Here is a 21,075-nt window from a genome sequence, read left to right as displayed (position 1 = left end):
GGAACTCACTCCATCAGGTGGATTTGAACTGCTGACCTTCTGATCAGCAAGCCCAAGAGGCTCAGTGGTTTAGACCACAGCACCACCCATGTCCCTAGAGGCAGAGCATAGCCATCATGGCTAGTAGGCATTGATAGCCTTCCATGAAATTGTCCAATCCTCTTTTAAAGCCACCCACATTGGTTATGCACGCTGCCTCCTATGGGAGCAAGTTCCATAGTTTAACTATGCATTGTGTGAAGAATCACTTCCCCCTGCCCCATCCTGAGTCTTCCAATATTCAATTTCACTGGATAACCGTGACCTCCCAACCTTCATTAGAGCAAGTTGCTCCCACAGAGCTGTCTGTGCTCCAGCAGTTAGGTGCTCTCCCTATGGGTTCTAGAATCAGAAAATATCGTTGCATCTTCAATTCATTTTGCAACTTTGTCCCTCTCTGTGTTACCAATCTGCTTGTGCACATGAATAAAATACCCAAAATGTTTTTCTTGATGCAATCATACACATCATTGCACAATATATATATGTGCTTTTTTCTGGGGTGCACTGTTAAAACAACACCCAAGGAAGAACCTTAATACAACTGGCTGTCCACTCACATCCATATTGATTGTTGTTTTTTTGCATTGTTCTACCAATGCATAAATTCACATTGATACAAATAAACTGAAATGGCTCAAAGCTTCAACAAAATATGCCTTTATAGTATTCAGTTTTTTAAGTAAAACAAAATCCCCAAAACAAAATCCTAAAATAGCGAGGATTCTGAATTCGTTAACTCCCATTCAGAAAAAAGACCAGATAATTCAGAGATCTGGGGAGAAATCTGAAGAATTTGGGAAGCATCTTGCATAACTGCTTCCACTTTAAAGCAGACATCAAAAGGAATTGGCAGCCAGAAAATTACTCCCTTTGTAGGCCAAAATGGGAGTAAGATGAACCACTGCAGTGAATCCTTAATAGGAGACTAGCCAGAAGAATTCTGTACCACCTGATACTTCCAACTGTCTTCCAAGCAGCTACAAATACAATCTCTACTTATGTGTGGAATTTTCATTCTCAGCAGTTCAGAGCCTGGGTGTCCTTGGGATTTACCTTCACAGCCACGAGCATCTTGTCCTTGGTGGGGCTGAGGTTGTAGCACTCAGCCAGGAACACCTTCCCGAAAGCACCTTCGCCAAGCTCCCTCTTCAGAATGATGTCTCTCCTCTTAATATACTGTACATCTGTAGGCAGCAAGGGGCGGGAGGGAGGGGAACCAGGAATTAATGTTAATGCAACAAATAATTTCATTTTCACCACCCAGCAGGCTCTCATTAATTTTCATTTGCAAAAAGAGAGAGAAGATGACCCTTTTGTTTCATTGTATTTGCCAAGTCTTGGCTGTTTATCTCTCACTCTCCAGCTTTGCAAAGGAGGCAGAACTTTACTAACTACCCTCAATAGCAGGGACATCCCACATTGTTAAGATGCCCCGTCCACTTTAAGTGCTTTGTAATTTAGAGACAGGCAGCCCTCTTCACTGAAGGTGGCTGGACTATTGAATTTGTCTCCAATTGACTGATCATTCTTTGTTTTCAAAACTACCCTCCCATCTTTTCTAGCTGGGGGTGGAGGACTGCTTAGGAAGGTCAAAACCAAGTGAAAGTGAAATTCCCACTGACTAGGGCAGGATTGGGAAATCTCAGGCCACAGTCTTTTTCTTTTAGCCCTTGGGATTCTCCCCATGCTCCATCCTGTTGCTGGCCTTGCTTTGCACCTGCCTTGAGTTATTTTGCCTGGGTGGAACCTGTCACTCAGCATGTGTCCTTGAATGTCTCTTTCTTGGCTAGATGGAGGAGAGAGTGGTGTGTGTGTGTGTGTGTGTGCGTGTGTGCGACGCAGAAACTAGACAACTGTTCAAAGCTAACATCCATTGCTCCACCCACATTTTCCTTTGGCCCGGCCCACCGCTGGAAGGTTTCCTGGAAGAGAATGTGGCCTTCAGACTGAACAAATGTTCCTTAACCCTGCACTCGTGGCTAAATTATGAAGGGCAGGCAAGCAAGAAAAAGTTGCATCTCATCAAGTCAAGTTCTGCCATTATATTGCAACCTGACTTGTGCTTGTCAGCATGTCTGCTTGTGATATTATAGGTCAGGCTCCCGCAAGAAACCACCCATGAGATTATTCATCCCCAGTGCTCTGTTTTATATTACAAGTGGACTGTGCCTGTCTTGGTGGCTCCTGAGATGTGAGAGAGAACAGAGAAAATGACAGAACGAGAAAAGGTCAGCTTACTACTGATGCTTATAATAGCAACACGTTGTTGCTTTTTAACATCAATTCATCCAAAAGTAACTCATCTTCATTGGGGGGTGGGGTGGAGAGAGACAGGCACCTCTTTCCTTATGAGAAAGCCAAAGGTTTGGAAACCGAACATCTTAATGGCTCTCAAACAATTAAGCCTGCTAATTAGAAGATTATGGTCTGGTATAAAAGCTACCAAGTCTAGACATCTTTGCTTGTTTGAGGAGAGTGATGGTGCCTGTTTGCATAACCAACAGTCCTCAAAATGGCTGATGGTGCTTCAGAGAGTTCACAATGACCTTTTCATTAATTGTTTAATGGGCAACAAAAATAAATAAAAGCATGTACTGAAATTAGCAATATTAGTGATATTAAGGCACTGTGTGGTAGCCAGAATGAGGGATAAATGAAACCTACTGGGGGAATCCTGTGTTTCTGTTCTGATCCCCAACAGAACATTTAGCAAAAGTCTCCAATGTTTCCATGCACTGTTGTAATGCATCATAGGTTCTGCAGTTTTTTATGGGATACCACAACTCCATTTCAAACACACACACACACACACACACACACACACACGAATTTCAAGGAGAATTGCATTTGGTAGATCTTTTGGCCCTGGAAAAGCAGAGTCACCCTGTAACTAACAAGCTGCTGCCCTTGTGAATTCAATAGTTCTTTTTTCCTTTAGAGCTAGTCTACACAAGCAGCAGATCGTGTAGGTAGAGAAAAGTGCCACTTCAGACTGTAAACATGGCCAAATAATTGTATTTTTGTGTGTTAAAAAAACCCAGCAAAACAATAAACTTTCCTGCACACTGAAGACTTTGTGTTAGGAAGGCGTGAAACTTGTGTTTGGGTATGGATCGTTTTTGCTTGCTTGAGTGCTTGCTTGCTTGTGTTTGCTTGCTTGTGGCCATCCAACCTGAAATCTGGCGTTATATAGGAATGCTCTTAGCATGGGATTTTGTTCTTTTCGTAGCACTTATGCCATAGGAATCTGAGCAGCTCGTTTTTCCAGTCATGCCGGAGATATTATTAATGGGACAGTTTTATGCAAGCGATTTTGTTTGCAATCAATAAAGACGCAATCAGAGCTTGGCTTTGTCATCCCAGCTTCCAGCATGGCCTACTCACCTGGTTATCTCACCATAAATAAATAAATAAATAAATAAATAAATAAATAAAAGGACAGCACGTTACGGAGCATCCCGGAGGCGTCACTTAATCGAAAGACACACAAATGAGCAGAAATGTTTGCCATCCATCAAGATCGGTCCCTTGGGGAGCGCTGACTGAGGCACAGCCAAGCCTAACGAAAACCTCTCGCTGCTGCAAACTCTTGAGCCTTCATAGGGTCCCCGGCAGATCAGTTACAGCCTACTGGGTCATGGTTTGGCAATAATGATTATCACCTGCAGTTCTGAAGCTAAGATGGTGTGTGTGTGTGTGTGTGTGTGTGTGTGTGTGTTTGTGTGCGAGTGTGTTATACCACCCTTCACCCACAGATCTCAAGGCAGTTCACAACATAAAAATACAAAATAAAAGTTCAAAATGCATAATAAAAACCAGAACAAAACAACAACACCACTGGTGGAGGAAGAGGGGGGCGGGGGGAGTGCACCGCCCCTTGCACCACAATCCCAGTGCGGTGCCATCACGGCTGCGCCCCCCCCTGCGTGCTGGGTGCCACGCCCCCGCAGGCAGCGCATTATGCCCCCAGGATGTGTGTGATGCCCCTCGGGACGCATACCAGCCATGCCCCCGCCAGCCCTCCTCCCCCAGTGCCGGAGCATGAAGCTCCACCACTGAACAACACAAACCAATAACCCCACCCCTCCCACAAACATATTTAAAAGGGTAAAGGATGTAAAAGATGTAAGAGTCCATTCTGCTGCAAACCTAGAATGCTGCTCTAAAGGGAACCATTGCTTCATCTCACTCAGTATTGTCTACACTGAGTGCATTTATTCAGTTTTAATTTTTATAATATATATAATGATTTGGTGCCCTTCAGTTACCCCCCTCTAATGTTTGCACCTATCGGAAGATAGGAACAAATAGGCAAATCTGTTCATTTGTTTTCTCATTTTTCCACTTTTAACTTCAGTCCTCATTTCAACATCACTTTGCTTTTTAAAAAAAATCACACACATCCTCATCAGCAGTGTACTGCTAATTTTTCCTGTATACACCTTTGCATGCAATACTCCATAATGCAACACATCTCTGTTCATTATCTTCACTAATATATGCATATTATTGTGTATTTTTGTGCATATTACTCTGGAAAACTGCCTAGCAAAATTTGAGGTTTTGAAAGACAACTATGTTTCAGTTCATGTATTGTTTCCGAGAGCTCAAATTAGTAAGATTCACCCTTAAATGTGAACTGAGTTGAATCGCCTTCCCATCCCTAGTCCATCGCTTCTCTGCTAGCCCATCTTCAGCTTTCGTCGTGAATAATAAGGCTGACACCCAGGAGATTCTGTTGTGAGGGCACTTGGGAGGTTAATCTGCATAAAGCTATTTACAGTCTCCTGGCATGCACAGAATGGTGCTTGATAAACAGCTGCTGTTTGTTGTTGGAAGAAGATGTCAGGTGTTCTAAGCCTAGTTGTCTGGCTCCATTGGGTTGCGGTCAGCCTTACTAACAAGGTGTCTGCAAATTGCCATCCCTTCCTCTGCCCCTTGTCCTCCCCAGCTCCTCCACACATCATTAATTGACACCAACAGGAGCCAACAAGATAATTCTAGGAAGGATTGCGGACAACAGACTGCAAGCACAGCAGGGAAGGGGGAAAAAGAAAGCATTTAAACTCATGGTAAAAGAGGCTCTGTTGCCGCACAGTCAAATACTGGAAGCTAACTTGTACTGAGTCAAGCCATTGGCCCATCTAGCTCAGCAACGTTGACACTAAGGATGCTGCTAAGAGTTGTCATGAGACTACTGTTCCATTACAGAGCTACAATTCCCAGAGTTCCCTGGGAAGAGGGATCCACTGGTCAATCACTCTGAGAATTGTAGACCTATGAAGGGAATGGGGTCTCCTAACAACTCTCAGCACCCTTAACAAAGTACGCTTCCCAGGTTTCTTTGGGGGAAGAAGAAGAAGAAGAAGAGAAGAGTTTGGATTTGATATCCCGCTTTTCACTACCCGAAGGAGTCTCAAAGCGGCTAACATTCTCCTTTCCCTTCCTCCCCCACAACAAACACTCTGTGAGGTGAGTGGGGCTGAGAGACTTCAGAGAAGTGTGACTAGCCCAAGGTCACCCAGCAGCTGCATGTGGAGGAGTGGAGACGCGAACCCGGTTCCCCAGATAACGAGTCTACCGCTCTTAACCACTACACCACACTGGCTCTGGTGTGGTGGGAAGCTATGAAGTGACATGACACTGCTTTAAATGCACAGTTTTTATGCACAAAGTGTGCCATCAGAGGCCTGTAGAACCTCATTGTTTGCAGAAATGATGGATGGGGGCTTTAAAGGTGAGAACCTCAAAACAGCCCAATGTAGACAGAGCATGTTGAGTGAACACAGAATATTGGCTGACTGTTTGAGGAAGAGAAACCACTGAAATTGAGAGGAAGGAGGAATGAAGGGCATTATTAAGATTCCTCTTATGAAACAAACAAGACAAATGGTGGTGGTGGATAGAGGGCTGGATCCTGGAGAGCAGGGTTCAAATCACCAATCAGCTATCTCTCTCTTGCTAACCTACTTCACAGGGTTGTGGCGAAGATAAAATAAGGAGAAAGTGAAGCATGTGCACTACCTTGAGGAAATAAATAATATTTAAATTTAATTAAAATAAACAATCAAAAGCCCATGAAGGAATCAACAACAACAACAACAACAACAACAACCTAGACCTCTAGGGTGAATTATTGGTTCCCGTTCTAGTTCTCTCATTGCAGTGAGATTTTCAATATAAACATATTAAATATTATGCCCCTCCCCTGTACAGTCTGAAATAGTATGGCTCATTCTACCATCAAAAGGCTCTTCCACCTCACCCAGCTGCATGTGTAAAGCATGTTTTTTGGAAGGGGTGATAAATTGCCTTGTAAGTTGGAAATAGACACAAAAGCACCTAGACTTCCAGGTGCTCTTAGGCAGTGCCAGCTTAATCCCACCAAAGAGAAACAGCTCAATTTCTTCTTGTAATGCTTTGAAAGACGCACCATTTTTGGCAAGCCTAAGCTATGGAGAAGGTGTCTATAGCTGCCTTAGAACAGTCCTACTCCTACTGTACCACTTCAGATGCAGGGGAATTGCACTGTATATAGAACAGGGATGCTGGAGGAGACTGCAAGAAGATCAAACCTATCCATTCTTAAGGAAATCAGGCCTGAGTGCTCACTGGAAGGACAGATCCTGAAGTTGAGGCCACCTCATGAGAAGAGAAGACTCCCTGGAAATGACCCTAATGTTGGGAAAGATTGAGGGCACAAGGAGAAGGGGACGACAGAGGACGAGATGGTGGGACAGTGTTCTCAAAGCTACCAACATGAGTTTGACCAAACTGTGGGAGGCAGTGGAAGACAGGAGGGCCTGATGTGCTCTGGTCCATGGGGTCACGAAGAGTCGGAAATGACTGAATGCATGAGCAACAACTATGCATGGCTTGGTGGCAGATGCTTTTCTATAAAGGTCTCACATTCAATCCCCAGCACCTCCAGGTAGGGCTGGAAAGGTTCCTATCTGAAATCCCAGTCAGAGTAGATAATACCAATTTAGATGGACCAGATTCACAAGGCAGCCATGTTCTTGCATTGACATTGCCTCTTGAAGAACCCCTACTTCCATCCCGGCTGTTGATGTCCTTGCCAAGGACATTGCCGTACAAGTGAATTTTATTGCTCCTTGCTAACCAACATCCTGCCTGCCTTTGAAGCCATTTCTGATGATCCCAAGGAAGGGAGGCGGGGAAGGGGGAAACATCTTCCTGACCACAGTGATCTACTCCCGGAGGCACCAAAGTCAAACTTTAGCCCACAGAAGGCAGACAGGTGTATGAAATTGCCCTTCCCAAGCCTGACTGCAATTAACTACTATCACCCTCAAAATGGACAGCCGCACAAATCACTTTCTCTAGCTAATGGCTTGGGCTGTTTATCCTTCCTGAATTAAAATTGATTTGCATCAGGTTCACACAATTTATTTTCACTCTCAGGAACAGTCACCTGCTCTGTTAATTCACTCCATGCCCTATGATTCCTATTCCCTTGCTAATATGCATTTTTGTTGAGCGACAAGACCCCAGTAAATAACTTGAGGGAGAAAATAAACTTCTTTCAAACTGTTTTTCTCAACACCCCGATACAGATCAATATTATTTTGACCATTGTTATTATAAGACCCACCTCCATCAGATCCTCCTCTCCTTTCTTGTATTTCACTTCACATCTTCATGCTAGTCTTGTGTAGAAAGCAACAAAAAACAACAATGTAGGGACAATATCCACCAACATTGATTTCTCAACCCATGCAATGGATTTATATGGAGAATCTATATAAAATGGACTCTGTTCCTTTCTGCTCCTCTAATTTGGTGCAATCTAGACTTGTGATGTTTCCTCACAGCCAGACTACATCTTGGGTTTTGTAGTCCTCAAGGTAAACAGGTGCTTATATGCTTCACTGAAACAAACATAATCTCTCACACATGCCTTTTGCCTCAATACAATTCGATTTATAGTCAGTCTCAGTAAGATTATAAAAATATGACAAGGCTTGAGGTGAAAAGTTTAACATATGATGGAGATACATGCACCACAAAAATAAATAATACTCATTAATGTAAGTGCAGATCCATATGGACAATACATTTAAAGCAGTGTTGTTGTTGTTCAGTCGTTCAGTCGTGTCCGACTCTTCGTGACCCCATGGACCAGAGTACGCCAGGCACGCCTATCCTTCACTGCAGTACCATACCAGTAGTACCATACCACTTTAAACACTTGTGGCTTCCCCCAGAGAATCATGGGAATTGTAATTGGATATGGGTGCTAAGAGTTGTTAGGCGACCGCCTATTCCCCTCAGAGAGCTGCAGTTTATAGAGTTTCTTGAGAAAAGGGATCAATTGCTATACCACTCTGTGAATTGTAGCTCAGAAGAACGGATCTTCTAACAACTCTTAGGACCCTTATCCAACTACAGTTCCCATGATTCTCTGGGGGAAACCATGAGTGTTTAAAGTACTGCTTTAAATGTGTAGTGAAGACAGGGCCTAAGAAAGTTACACAAACTTCATAGTTCAGTGGTAATTCCTCACTTTGCAAGCAGAATATTCAGTCTCTGACTTCTGTTAGAAGATCAGGCAGCAGCTGATATGGAAGACCTTTCTCTGCTTCAAGCAGTCCAACACATAGAGCATCAAGTGGGGAGTCCAAGCTCCGACTGACAGAAGTGCCTGGGCATGGCTTTCTTATTTGCCCAGGGAGCAGACCAGAGGAGGAAGAAGAGTTTGGACTTGGTATCCCGCCTTTCATTCCCCTTAAGGAGTCTCAAAGTGGCTAACAATCTCCTTTCCCTTCCTCCCCCACAACAAACACTCTGTGAGGTGAGTGAGGCTGAGAGACTTCAGAGAAGTGCGACTAGCCCAAGGTCACCCACCAGCTGCATGTGGAGGAGCGGAGAAGCGAACCCAGTTCACCAGATTACGAATTCACCACTCTTAACCATTACACCACGCTGGCTTCCCTAGGAAAGCTAGGGAGATGAAGTCTTCCCTCTAATCTGCACCCCAGGCTCTTAGTATCATAGAATTATAGAGTTGGAAGGGACCCTGTGGGTCACCTTGTCTGACCCCCTGCGATGTAGGAATCTCAACTAAATCATGTGTGACAAATGGTCATCCAACTAATTGCAGGCAGTGTGACAGGTGGAGGAGGAAATGATGTCCTCCCCTGACTGCCCCAAAGCTGAATGGGTATCTGCTGCTGTGACTCATGCTGAAGCACAACTACTGTGGCCATTTTGCCCCTTCTTGCAACCGTGCATTTATTAGTTCTCCCAAACTTTTCCTTTAGACTGCTTTCCTTCTTCCTGTTCTTCCTTGCCTGCTTTAAAGTTGCCTTCTTTTATATCCTGTCCTACAGCACATTGATCTCCCGAGTCGATCTGAAACTCTTCCTGGCAGGGACGCCTGCTTTTATGTGCTTCTAAAGCCACGCTCACACCTACTGTGCTTTATGAATAATGACAATGGGTGAGCGCATAATGCAAAACTGAGAATAATTAATTCAAGAAGAAGAGGGTGATTTTCGTTTTTCTTTTTTCTTTTTACAGCTTCTTCTCTTCTCCCAGAACCTCCGCCCTCCCTCCCAATCTTTCTGTTCACAAGTTGTCCATGGAAATATACAGAAAGCATCTTATTTATTCATTATTCAAAATTATTCACTAATCTCTTCTTTGAATGATTGTAACAATAAACGTTACGTCGGCTGAGGCCCCCCCCCCCGCAACTATTAACATCAAATGCAAAATTCACAATTCTGCGAGGCAACTTGTAATTAAGATACATAACTAACTGCTGCTGAATGAATTTCAAAACTATACAGATGACTGCAAGTTATTAGCAATTCATACACTGGCTGCCCAGCTCTTCTGATGACTGACATGAAATGCTTCAGCAGACAAAGGCAGGAGAATCACGCAGGCCCGATTAGAAACTCATGCAGCTAACATGCGGGCTAAACATTCTCTTTGAATGAGGTTTTAAATCCACGAGCCGGATCCAAAACCCATTATAGGAAACTTAAAAGGGTGCAATCCCCAGGCCAATTTCACTCACTCAAGCCAACTGCAAGATCTGCTGTTCAAATTAAAACTTGATTCAGTTCTGGATTTCATCACTACTTTAAATGTTTTTGGAACCAAGGTGGTTTGTGGCATGCGTGTCTGAGAGTGCAACTTGTTTAATGTCTCCCCAGAAATCTTTCATAAGGCTGAAGAATGATGCTTAATCTCATACCTGCCAACATTTCTCCAATGAAAACAGGGACATCCTATATAATAATAATAATAATAATAATGTTATTATTTATACACTGCCCATCTGACTGGGTTGCCCCAGCCACTCTGGGCTGCTTCCAACATATATAAAAACATAATAAAACATTAAACATTTTTTTAAAAAAAACCCTTCTCTATATTTGATGGTGTTTCCTGCTTGGCAGGGGGTTGGACTGGATGGCCCTTGTGGTCTCTTTCAACTCTATGATTCTATGATTCTATATAGGGCTGCCTTCAGATGTCTTCTAAAGATTGTATAGTTAATCATCTCCTTGACTTGGTGGGTTGCAAAATTCCATACCCTCCAACATTTCCCCAATGAAAATAGGGATATCCTAAGGAAAAGTAGGACATTCCAGGATCAAATCAGAAACTAGGACAGCTGCTTAGAAGTGGCTTAGTCATGCTGGCCACATGACCCAGAAGCTGTACACCGGCTCCCTCGGCCAGTAAAGAGAAATGAGCACCGCAACCCCAGAGTCATCCGTGACTGCACCTAATGGTTAGGGGTCCCTTTACCTTTACACATGACATACACATGACGATAGCCACAATTTGTATCTATCCTGTAATTCCTTCAGAAGCACTATGGCTTCATGCATTTCCCCTCCATCCAGCTTCCAGCACAATTTGAAAATACAAACTACATTAATTTTACAGTTCAGTGTGTACATTTTGAGACAGCCACTGCACATGCACAGATGGCAGCATGTGTGTGGATGACAGCTCCACAAAGAGGGTTGAGGGCAGGCGTGGAGAAACCAAACAGGTAAGGTAAACAGAGTAAAGACATCCCCACCCTCCCTCTGGTGTATACAGAAACGTGTGAATGTGACTTGAAATGCAGCAGGGGAGAGGGTGTTTGGAAGCTTGGCAGAAAGATCTGGAGAACCATAGATGTAGCCAGGATTTATGCTGGGGGGGCAGGCTTCATGTTAGGGGGGTAGAATCTCAGTTAAGGATTTTTTATTGATTTACTTGATGGGGGGCAGCTGTCCCCCGCTTCCCTCTTACCTACACCCAGTGCTGGATTTACGTATAAGCTAAACAAGCTATAGCTTAGGACCCCACCATATAGCATATATTCAACACAAAAAACAGTGACAGTTTGTTGTTGACAAAGGACAGCTGGACATATAAAGGGCCCCATTACCTTCAGTAGCTTAGGGCCTCATCAAACCTAAATCCAGCCCTGGCTATGCCCATGTGGAGAGCTGCATTAGGCTCCCAGACCTGAGGTTTCCCATCCCTCTGTTAAGGGCTAGATTCCTTACTCTCAAATGCAGCTGCCATGGAAGGGGATATTTTCCTCAGCCTTGCTGTCATGATCCAAGCCCTATTGTAAAATAGAGGGGGCAAAGGTGGAGTGTGGACAGGGTGTTTGGGGACTGAATATTTGGCAGGGATGGGAAGGAAAGGAAATGAGAGAAGGCAAACTTTCTAGTGAGCCTATTTTATTTTCCACCAGCCAGCCCCCACCCCCCTTCACCTCCCTCCCCTAATCCCAGGCTGCCAGAGCACTTCAGCTGCAACATTAATTCAATACCACACATTTAATTACACATTATTTGGAAGCAAATGCATTTGAGTGGAGGAAAGGAGTCTTTGGAGAGCGTCTGCTCCCACCCTGCCCCAGCCTCGTGTGCCTGGCAGGAGCAATGACGGTGGTTTGAGGGGGGAGGAAGCCCCAAAGTGGAGCCAGAGAAAAAGCTGGTTTGTTTTACATCATCTGCAATTGCCATTCCATTCGCTCCTCCCAGTAGGGAAGTTTAAAAAAACAAGAGAGAGAGAGAGAGATACTGTTGCATTTCACAGGAAACTCTGTAGGCTGAGGCTTGATTTCCCCCCAGCCAGTTCTTAATTTTCTCATCCCCTAAAACCTGCCTCCCATATTTTCTCTTCCCTCTTGATTGCTAAGTTAGATAGATTCTGATTCCATTTGTGATCTTACTCTCCCCACCAATCTCTCTCTCTATTGGATTGAAAAGTGGCTTGAGTGCAGAAGGTTGGGTTCCCTGCTGAGCCCTGCCTGGTAGTCAGATTTCAGACTTCAGCACTCTAACAATATAGTAATCAGACACTTTGTGGCATCCTATCGCTGAGATGGATAATCCCGATAATGCCTGCAGCTGAAAGGTTTGAGAGCTTTTAAGCAGCAGGCTCAAAGCTCTTAAGGGCCAGCCCTCTCTCTATTCAATGCCTCCCGTCTCATTTAGACACATTTGCAGAATCTTGGCCTTGGGCGTGGTAGGATTCGGGTTAAATCAGCACAGAATATTTTTGTTCCTACACAGAGTGCATTAGAGCTTATGGAGAGCTCAGCTGGATCAGGCCATACATCTATCAGCTCCCACGTCCTCTTTCCTGCTGTGGCCAAAGAGAGAAGCATCCAGGAATTGAAGCACAATCAAGGACTTTGGGAGGCGATTGCCCTGACTTGCTTTTGTCCCCACCACCCAATATTGAGTGGTATACCGCCTCTGAATCTGAAGGGATCTGTTTAGCTCTCATACCCTAACAGCTATTGTTAGATGTAATGAGCCATTGACAGGTGACTCAAGTCTTTAGCCCTCTCTGGCTTCATCATGGCTGAGCACAAAACACAGTCAGGAGGGAAATCAGCTGGTAGATGAAGACTCAGCCAAACAGTGATAGGAGGAGGGGCAGCTGCCAAACCCAGGAAGATCAACAGCCTGTAAAAGCCTTAGCAACCCAGAGATGGAAGTCTAAATGAAAGAGATATGTAACGGGGATGGGGAGTCAGGCAGAGACTGCGGGCGCATTCAGATAAGGGGGATATTGCATTAGTTTTCCTGATTATAATGCTAGCACATATATCCTGTTTGGTAATGCTCCATTCACACTGCAGGTCCTGTTCTGTCATGGAACTGTGGCTTTTGGACTGATAGACCGGCAACCTATGCTAAATTTCATTCGCACCTGACATTCACAGTGAACATCACAGGATGACATCACTATTCCCCCACCCATTACACACCTACATGCTTCTCTTGCCCCATGAAAATGGCAGGAAGGAACTGTAGGCTGGTATACGGCCCCATGTTTTACTCCCAAAATTTGCCAGGCTGCAAACGAATTTCTTCTGAAATTATGTAACATGGAAATGAGAGCGAAACATATTCTACTAGATTTCTGGAAGCGGCTTTCACACCATCTGAAAGCTCAAATATAACATGGAAATAACCATCAGGGAAATGACAGGGAAATGGAATAGACGATTGTGTGACTGCTGCCTGTGAGTGATAGGACTGCACCTCCAGTGGAAGGAGCAGGCTGGGGAAGAGAATAAGAGAGAAAGTAAATTTTGGGGACTGTGCAATTATTTGGCCAAATAATACTATTCAAAATTTAAGTTCCTGATGATGAGAAGGGACTGGGACTTCCTGCCAGGATGACAGCCTCACCAGATCACTTCTAAATCTCAGGGGCAGACTTGGGGATCTGAAGGCACTTCAGCTGCTGAAAGTTGCCAGATCTCTCTGAACCAGAATATGCACTGTAACATTAGGCTCATCCTCCATAAATGCATGTAATTCTGTTTTAAAGCCACCTGCACCAGTGACCATTGCCACATCTTTGCGTGGCCAGGCGGAGTCCCCTAAACCCCATGCAGCCCCTGAGCAGAATAATGACACAAGAAAACGTGCTATGGGATTAAAATTGGCCACAACTTTATTAAGATTTAGATGTAGGGAGACCTTGGCTCAGGAATTGGGCATTTATCCTTCCCCAGCCCCCCAGCCGGGGGTCTGGGTCACTTCAGGGTTATCCAGCATGTGTGGGGATTGGGCTAAATCTGGAGAACATGTGTTCAAGCAGATAGCCCGCCCCCCAGTTCGCCGCCGCTGGAGGGGGAGGGCAATGACAACCTCTGGGCGTATGGCCAATGCCTCCCCCATAGACCCCTTTAATGGGAACCCTGGTATCGCCGCCGCACTGGGGGTGTGGAGTCACCGCCCTACACCCCACACCCCATTTAGGAAGATGACTAAAGGATTCCGCCCAAGGCCTGAAACCGCCAAAGTTGTGACGTTTTGCTACGGGAAAGGCGAAACCTGCCAATGCAGGGAAATTCCTTTCCAGCCCTTCAACAGCGGCCTTGACATAGCAGCGCCTGCATGCCTGTATGCCTGTGGAAAAGAGGTTAACCTGCAAAGTAAGCATAAATTGAGGGAGTGGAGGGTGGGAGAAGCCCTGGAGCCCACGGCTGCTTCTCAGGTAAGCTACACCCTCTATTGTGTACTGTGTGGTCCCTCCTCCCACCTGGTCAATCCCCCTGGCAACACCTCCCCAGGTGGGATTGGCAGCTGACTGGGCTAGGTGGAGACCACAGGTATCTTGCCCGGGAAGGTGGCACCAGTCCAAACTGCCAGGTGCTGCTCTGGGATCTAAGGGGGCTGCGCGCGACCATGCAAAATGCGCACCCCATTTGATGAAGGAAACGGTCATTCTATATTTTTTGTTATATTTAAAATATCTAGACCACCATTCATTCATTTTTTTGTGTTCATGTCTTGCCTTTCTCCCATCGATATCATCACTGCATTTATCTATTTTTGTTTAACAGGATTGACACACCATTTCTGCATCTGGTTAGCATATCCCTGTTCCTGGTTAGTTTTCTGGATGGAAGTTTGTGTGCATGGTGTGCAAGTGATGAGGAAAAGGAAGGGAAGGAATTAATAAAAGGGGCAGGTTTAGGGGCAAAGGGTGGGCATGATGCCCCCAAAGCTGTTATTTACTGAATTCATTTACAACAATGGAAAGTTTCGAATTATGCGGGGTACCTATATATATGGTGGTGATAAGGAATGGGCTGCCTCTAGCTGGCCATTATAAGAACAGCTGGTTAAGAATGGGTGCCTGAGTTTGATTCTGTCCCTATCCCTTCTCCTGTGTTTGTGTGTGTTAAGCCCGTGAGAAGAGACTGTCTTGTTTTAATTGATTGCATGCAATTGTTTTAGTTGATTATATGGGAGTCATCTTTGCTGATGAGTGGGGCACATATATTCTAAATAAACTAATAACCGAGAACTGGCAATTGTTTGCATGCCAAAATAATAATAATAATAATAAATCAATAAAATGCTACTAGCCAAGCAATTGAACAAACCCATGTTGCCCTGTTAATCCTGGTTGCCTTTTCAGTTGTTTAACGAGGCTTTCAATAGATTGATCAGTTAGATTTAATTATAGACCTGCTTCAAATGTCTGAGGCTGCAATCCTCTGCCCATTTATCTGTGAATTGTACCTCTATACCAGGCATGTCCAACTCCCAAGAGACTGCGATCTACTCCCACTATTAAAAAAAAAACTAGCAGTGATCGACCCATTGGATTGACCAAAGGATGAGCTTTGGTGGATGAGGAAGACCCAAAGTTGTGCTTTTTCTGCGGAGGCTTCAGCAAAGTTGTTGAGGTTTTTTTGCGGGGGGGGGGGGGGAATCGATCTGGATCATGCAATCAACCAGGATTGACTAGGAACGCAGCACGATTTATTGGTAGATCATGACCGACCGGTTGGACATGACTGCTCTATACAGTTGACTTCTGAGTAGGCAAATGCAGGATCACACCAGAAAAAGAACAGAAGGTGAACAATGATAAGTGGAAAAACCCTGGGTCAGAACTCGAACTGGATGTGAGGCAAGGAGGAAACCATTCAAACAAGTGGTTTTACAGTCAAAAGTCTATTTTCCCTGATCATTATAAATGGTGGTAGTGGTGGGGATATTCTCTCTGAAATTAAATATGGCTGCATAGCTCTGTCTGAAATGGGAATAAAATTCAAGCTCTCTCCCTCTCTCTCTCTCCAAAGAAACAGCTAAGAATATTGGCTAATTAAATTTTCAAAAGCTTGTTTTATTTTCAGAACTCCCTCCACAAGCTCTGGTTTCTATCGGATATTGAAGTGCCAAAAATACCATGAGAAAAAGTTGATCTCTTGCAAGTTTTGGCCTGGTCGAGAGCAGGAAGTGGTTTAAAATGGAGACCGAGAACCTGCTCTCTGGTCCAAACAGGTCCCTTAGCAGTTTGCTATAATCACGATAGCACAGGTCAGCCCTCAGTGGACCTCCCTTGCATTCTTTCCCCTACAGTTTAAGCTGCCTTTATCAGCTTGCCCATCTCCCCCACCCTTCCTTTTTTCCTGCTGAGTAGCAAAGGAGGACCTGTGTTGACCGCCATCGTGCAGTCAGTCTCGTGGAATGAGAAGACTCCGGAAGTAAAACCATACGGTGTTGAAACCGGAGGTTCTGAAAGATGCTTCTCAGTTTATGTTTCCGATTTATTGCCACGTTTCCGCCTAATTTAGCTAATTTCCATCTTCCGTTTCTCTTCCCTTGAAGCCCACACCAGTCTTGCTCTACTCCCAAAGCAACCTCTTCTTATTTGCAGCTGGAATTGCTCTCTATCCCCTGGCTTGACAAGGTATTACTTAAGACTAATGCTTTCCTAATGCCCCAACTGGGCCTTTCTCCTCCTCTCCCTCCGTCTCAGGTTCTCGCAACTCCCCCCTCCCTCCGTGTCATCCACATACCCTCCACCCTTTCATCTCTCCAACATTTCTGACCAAAGAAAGCCCCCAAAGGCTGAGTAACGTGAGAAAACTCCTCCAACCCCTTCAACACCGGGGTTCTAAAATTACCGTGGTTTGGCTGCTTTGGTGACAGTTATTATTGCTGCAAATTGTAGCAGGAAGGACAGAAAGAGGGGAAGAAATTACAAAGGAATGAGTGGATCAGATGAGGTTAGCAGCTGCTCCCCATTAGACAGGATTGATGCTACTTCATGAATGGACTTAGGTACTTGCGTGGTTAGGAATAGAAGGATACATGGTCCCTGCTTGTTTCCCAGTCGAGTGCTCCATGATGTGAATGTTTCTGGTGGAATACTATGTATAACTCTGGTAACCTCACCTCGAAAAGGTTTTCATAGAGCTGGAAAAGGTTTGGTGTGGTGGCTAGAGCATCAGATCTAGGAGACCAGGGCTCAGATCCCCACTTGGCCATGAAGCTCACAGGGTGACCTTGAGCTAGTCACTGCCTCTCAGCCTAAACTACATCACAGAGTTGTTCTGGGGATTAAATGAGGAGGGGTAATATCATGTATGCCACCCCAAAGCTTCTTGAAGAATAAAGGTGGGTTATAATTGCGATAAATCAACAAGGCAATCACAATAATACAAGGGTTTGGAGCAACTCCTCTATGAGGCATGGTAGCAACATTTGGGACCTTTTTCATTTAGGGGGAGAAAAGGAGAGCAAAGTGGGATAAGACAGAGGTGTATAAGATTATGCTCAATGTGCAGAAAATAGAAGTTTTCTCTCTCCCTCATTCTCCTGTTACTAGAACTTGGAGCCATTGAATGAAGATGAATGTAGGAAGATTCAGGACAGACAAAAGAAAGTATTTCACACAGTCATAGAGCCAGTGTGGTGTAGTGGTTAAGAGCGGTAGACTCGTTATCTGGGGAACTGGGTTCGCGTCTCCGCTCCTCCACATGCAGCTGCTGGGTGACCTTGGGCTAGTCACACTTCTCTGAAGTCTCTCAGCCCCACTCACCTCACAGAGTGTTTGTTGTGGGGGAGGAAAGGAAAGGAGAATGTTAGCCGCTTTGAGACTCCTTCGGGTAGTGAAAAGCGGGATATCAAATCCAAACTCTTCTTCTTCTTCTTAAAGAATGGAATGTTCTCCCACAAGATCTGGCTGTTAACCAAAAGGTTGGTGGTTTGAGCCCACCCAGGGACAGCTGTGGGCAAGATTCCTGCACTGTAGGGAGTTAGACTAGATGAGACTTGGGGTCCCTTCCAACTCTACAATTCTATGATTCTATGAAGGTGTAATGATGGCTTCCACCTTGGACGGTTCTAACAGAGGAATAGACAAATGAATGGAGGATAAGGCTAACAGGGGCTACTAGCCACAGTGTCTATTTTCCACTGTCAGATGCATTGAATGTCAGTACAATTTATTCCAGCTGCTGTGGGGAGTGCTCTTGCACTCAGAACCTGCTTGGAGGCTCCCCATAGGCAACTGGCTTGCCACTGTGAGAACAGGATGCTGGACTAGATTGGACTAAACTGTAAGGTTTAGTATGCACACAACCGGAGTAAATCACAGGGTCCTTCTATTCCCTTTTCAAATGGGTTCTGTAGTTCTTATTCCTGTAGGTATTGAATAATGAATGTTCTTCTTGCTGTTTCTTGACTGCCTTAGTATTGCTCCTGCTGCTGGCTTTGCTTACATTTCCATTTGTAATTGATTTTGAATGTATGCATTTGACACATCTATTGTTTCCTGTTCTGAGCACACTTTAGGGTAGGGAAGAGGGATAACAACAGCTCAGTCTTGGTGTTTGGTGCAAGCAGTTATTGTTGCATGAGGCAGGAAGGTGGGGCTAAGCCTTTTTCACTCTGTGCCCACACCCACCCCTTCCTCAGTGATGTCTGCACACCTGGGAGTGTACCTGCAGCATTGTAGCCCACCAAACACAGAGCAGTCTGCCCATGTGAGCCGGATCTCTAGACAGAAAAGATTTCACAATGAAATCACATCTGTACAAACCGCTGCTCCATGGCATGAGCCACATCACTCAGGAAGTGTTCAACACTCGGTTGGTCAGAGCAAGGTGCTGATAACACCAAGGATTCAGGTTCGATCCCCTTATGGGGCAGTTGCATATTCCTGCATTGCAGGGGCTTGGACCAAGTGATCCTCAGTGTCACTTCCAAATCTGTGATTCTGTGATTCTAACACTGCCCCTGTGGCCTGAGCAGTTTTGCTACAGCTTCTCAGTAGTGCCGGGAAATGCTGACCACTGCCCCTTTGTGGTGTTACCACAGCTTCTTAGTGAAAAACGTTATGGGCTGACTTCCACCCACATGTTAGCATCGTGTCCTAGCAGAGCCTTGGTTGAATAACAAAAGCCACATTCACACAACACAACTCAAAGTACAATGATACTACTTTAACAGTCATGGCTTCCCCCAAAGATGCCTGAGAACTGTGGCTTGCTAAGAGGGTTAAACCACAGAGCCTAGGGCTTGTCGATCAGAAGATTGGCGGTTTGAATCCCTATGACGGGGTGAACTCCCGTTGCTCGGTCCCTGCTCCTGCCAACCTAGCAGTTTGAAAGCATGTCAAAGTGCAAGTAGATAAATAGGTACCACTCTGGTGGGAAGGTAAACAGCGTTTCCGTGCGCTGCTCTGGTATTCGCCAGAAGCGGCTTAGTCATGCTGGCCACATGACCCAGAAGCTGTACGCTAGCTCCCTCGGCCAATAAAGCGAGATGAGCGCCGCAACCCTAGAGTTGTCTGTGACTGGACCTAATGGTCAGGGGTCCCTTGACCTTTAAGAGCAGTTAGGAGACCCTCCAGCCAGCTCACAAAGCTACAGTTACCAGAGTTCCCTGGGAAGAAAGACTGACTGTTAAGTCACTCTGGAAAATGTAGCTCTGGAAGGGGAATAAGGGTCTCCTAACAACTATCAGTACCCTTAAAACTACAGCTCCCAGGGTTCTTTGGGGAAGACAATGCTGCTTCAAATGGTATCATAGAGCTTCGTCCTGGTCTTTGGTGTTGCCTTTTTCTACTTCTCCAGCCTTCAGCCTTTTGTCCTTGTTCCTGCGGTCCTGACTTCTGGCTGCTTCTCCAGTGCTATCTGCTAGTTCACTGCCAGTTCTGAATTTTTCTCTGATCTTCTCCTGTCTTGTTCTCAGATCATGATTGCCCCTTTGATCCTGGCTTGCAGTTCCTGACTCCCTTCAAACCACTGTCCATAGTCTGGCTCTGACAACTTCATTAAGGAAAAGTGGAGTTATCATTAAGGCATCTCAGAGAGCAAGACACTGTCAATTACGGCTGTCATTTCCTCCCCCAACCCACTTATTTCTTTGTGCACAAAAGATAAAATTGCCCTATTATCAAATTGTATTGGTCTCTTTTGCATTCCAAAGGTTGTCAGTTACCTTTAATATTTTATCTTGCCAACCCTTAATCTGAAAGAATTTATGGGTCTCGTCGTTTATTTATTTATTTTTAAAAAGCTTCCCAAGATCTCTGTAGTCATTCTAATACTGTTGATGTTTTAATTTCCCCCTCCAATAATTAGAAATTACTATTCCAGCTGCTGACAGCAAATTAAAACTTGTGCTTTTTATATTGACTCTCTGATCCTTGTTTCTATCAATGTCAGAATTTCCACTTGCTGAATCTTGATTATATGGAACACTCTTGGCATCTGGATGTTGACCCTAAAGCATCTGTGCCTCTCCCATCCTCCTTTATCTGTTACCTGTTTAGTTACACTCAGAATGCAATCCTAGACATGCTTACTCAGAAGTAACTCCAAATTTGTTTGATGGGGCTTACTGTTATCTACAAATGGGGGAGAAAATCAGTTCAGTTCACAGTTAATGGTGAACCTAATTCACAGTGTTTCCAGAAATGTGTGTGTGTGTGTGTGTGTGTGTGTGTGTGTGTACACCAAAACACAGCCATCTTTTAAGATGTGCACATCTCTGAATTTTGCTACGCATTTCTTCAGCCAACTAACATGTAGAAAAATGCATATACAGTGGTACCTCGGGTTACATACACTTCAGGTTACATATGCTTCAGGTTACATACTCCGCTAACCCAGAAAAAACTTTGCTTCAGGATAAGAACAGAAATTGTGCTCTGGTGGCGCAGCGGCAGCAGGAGGTCCCATTAGCTAAAGTGGTGCTTCAGGTTAAGAACAGT

The 21,075-nt window shown here is 44.8% G+C and overlaps 1 protein-coding gene across 2 annotated transcripts in view; it reads right to left on the bottom strand.

Moving 5' to 3' along the window:
- NTRK3 (neurotrophic receptor tyrosine kinase 3) overlaps positions 1 to 21,075 on the bottom strand; it is a 387,266-nt gene that overhangs the window by 63,678 nt on the left and 302,513 nt on the right. For both annotated transcript variants that reach the window (XM_033167046.1, XM_033167047.1), the window contains exon 13: positions 1,096 to 1,226. In XM_033167046.1, coding sequence (XP_033022937.1) covers positions 1,096 to 1,226 — 131 coding nt within the window. The remainder of the gene's footprint in view (positions 1 to 1,095; positions 1,227 to 21,075) is intronic.

Source organism: Lacerta agilis, chromosome 13, assembly GCF_009819535.1.
Source record: "Lacerta agilis isolate rLacAgi1 chromosome 13, rLacAgi1.pri, whole genome shotgun sequence".
NCBI classification, from domain to species: Eukaryota; Metazoa; Chordata; class Lepidosauria; order Squamata; family Lacertidae; genus Lacerta; species Lacerta agilis.
This window is presented reverse-complemented; position numbering and strand designations above follow the sequence as displayed.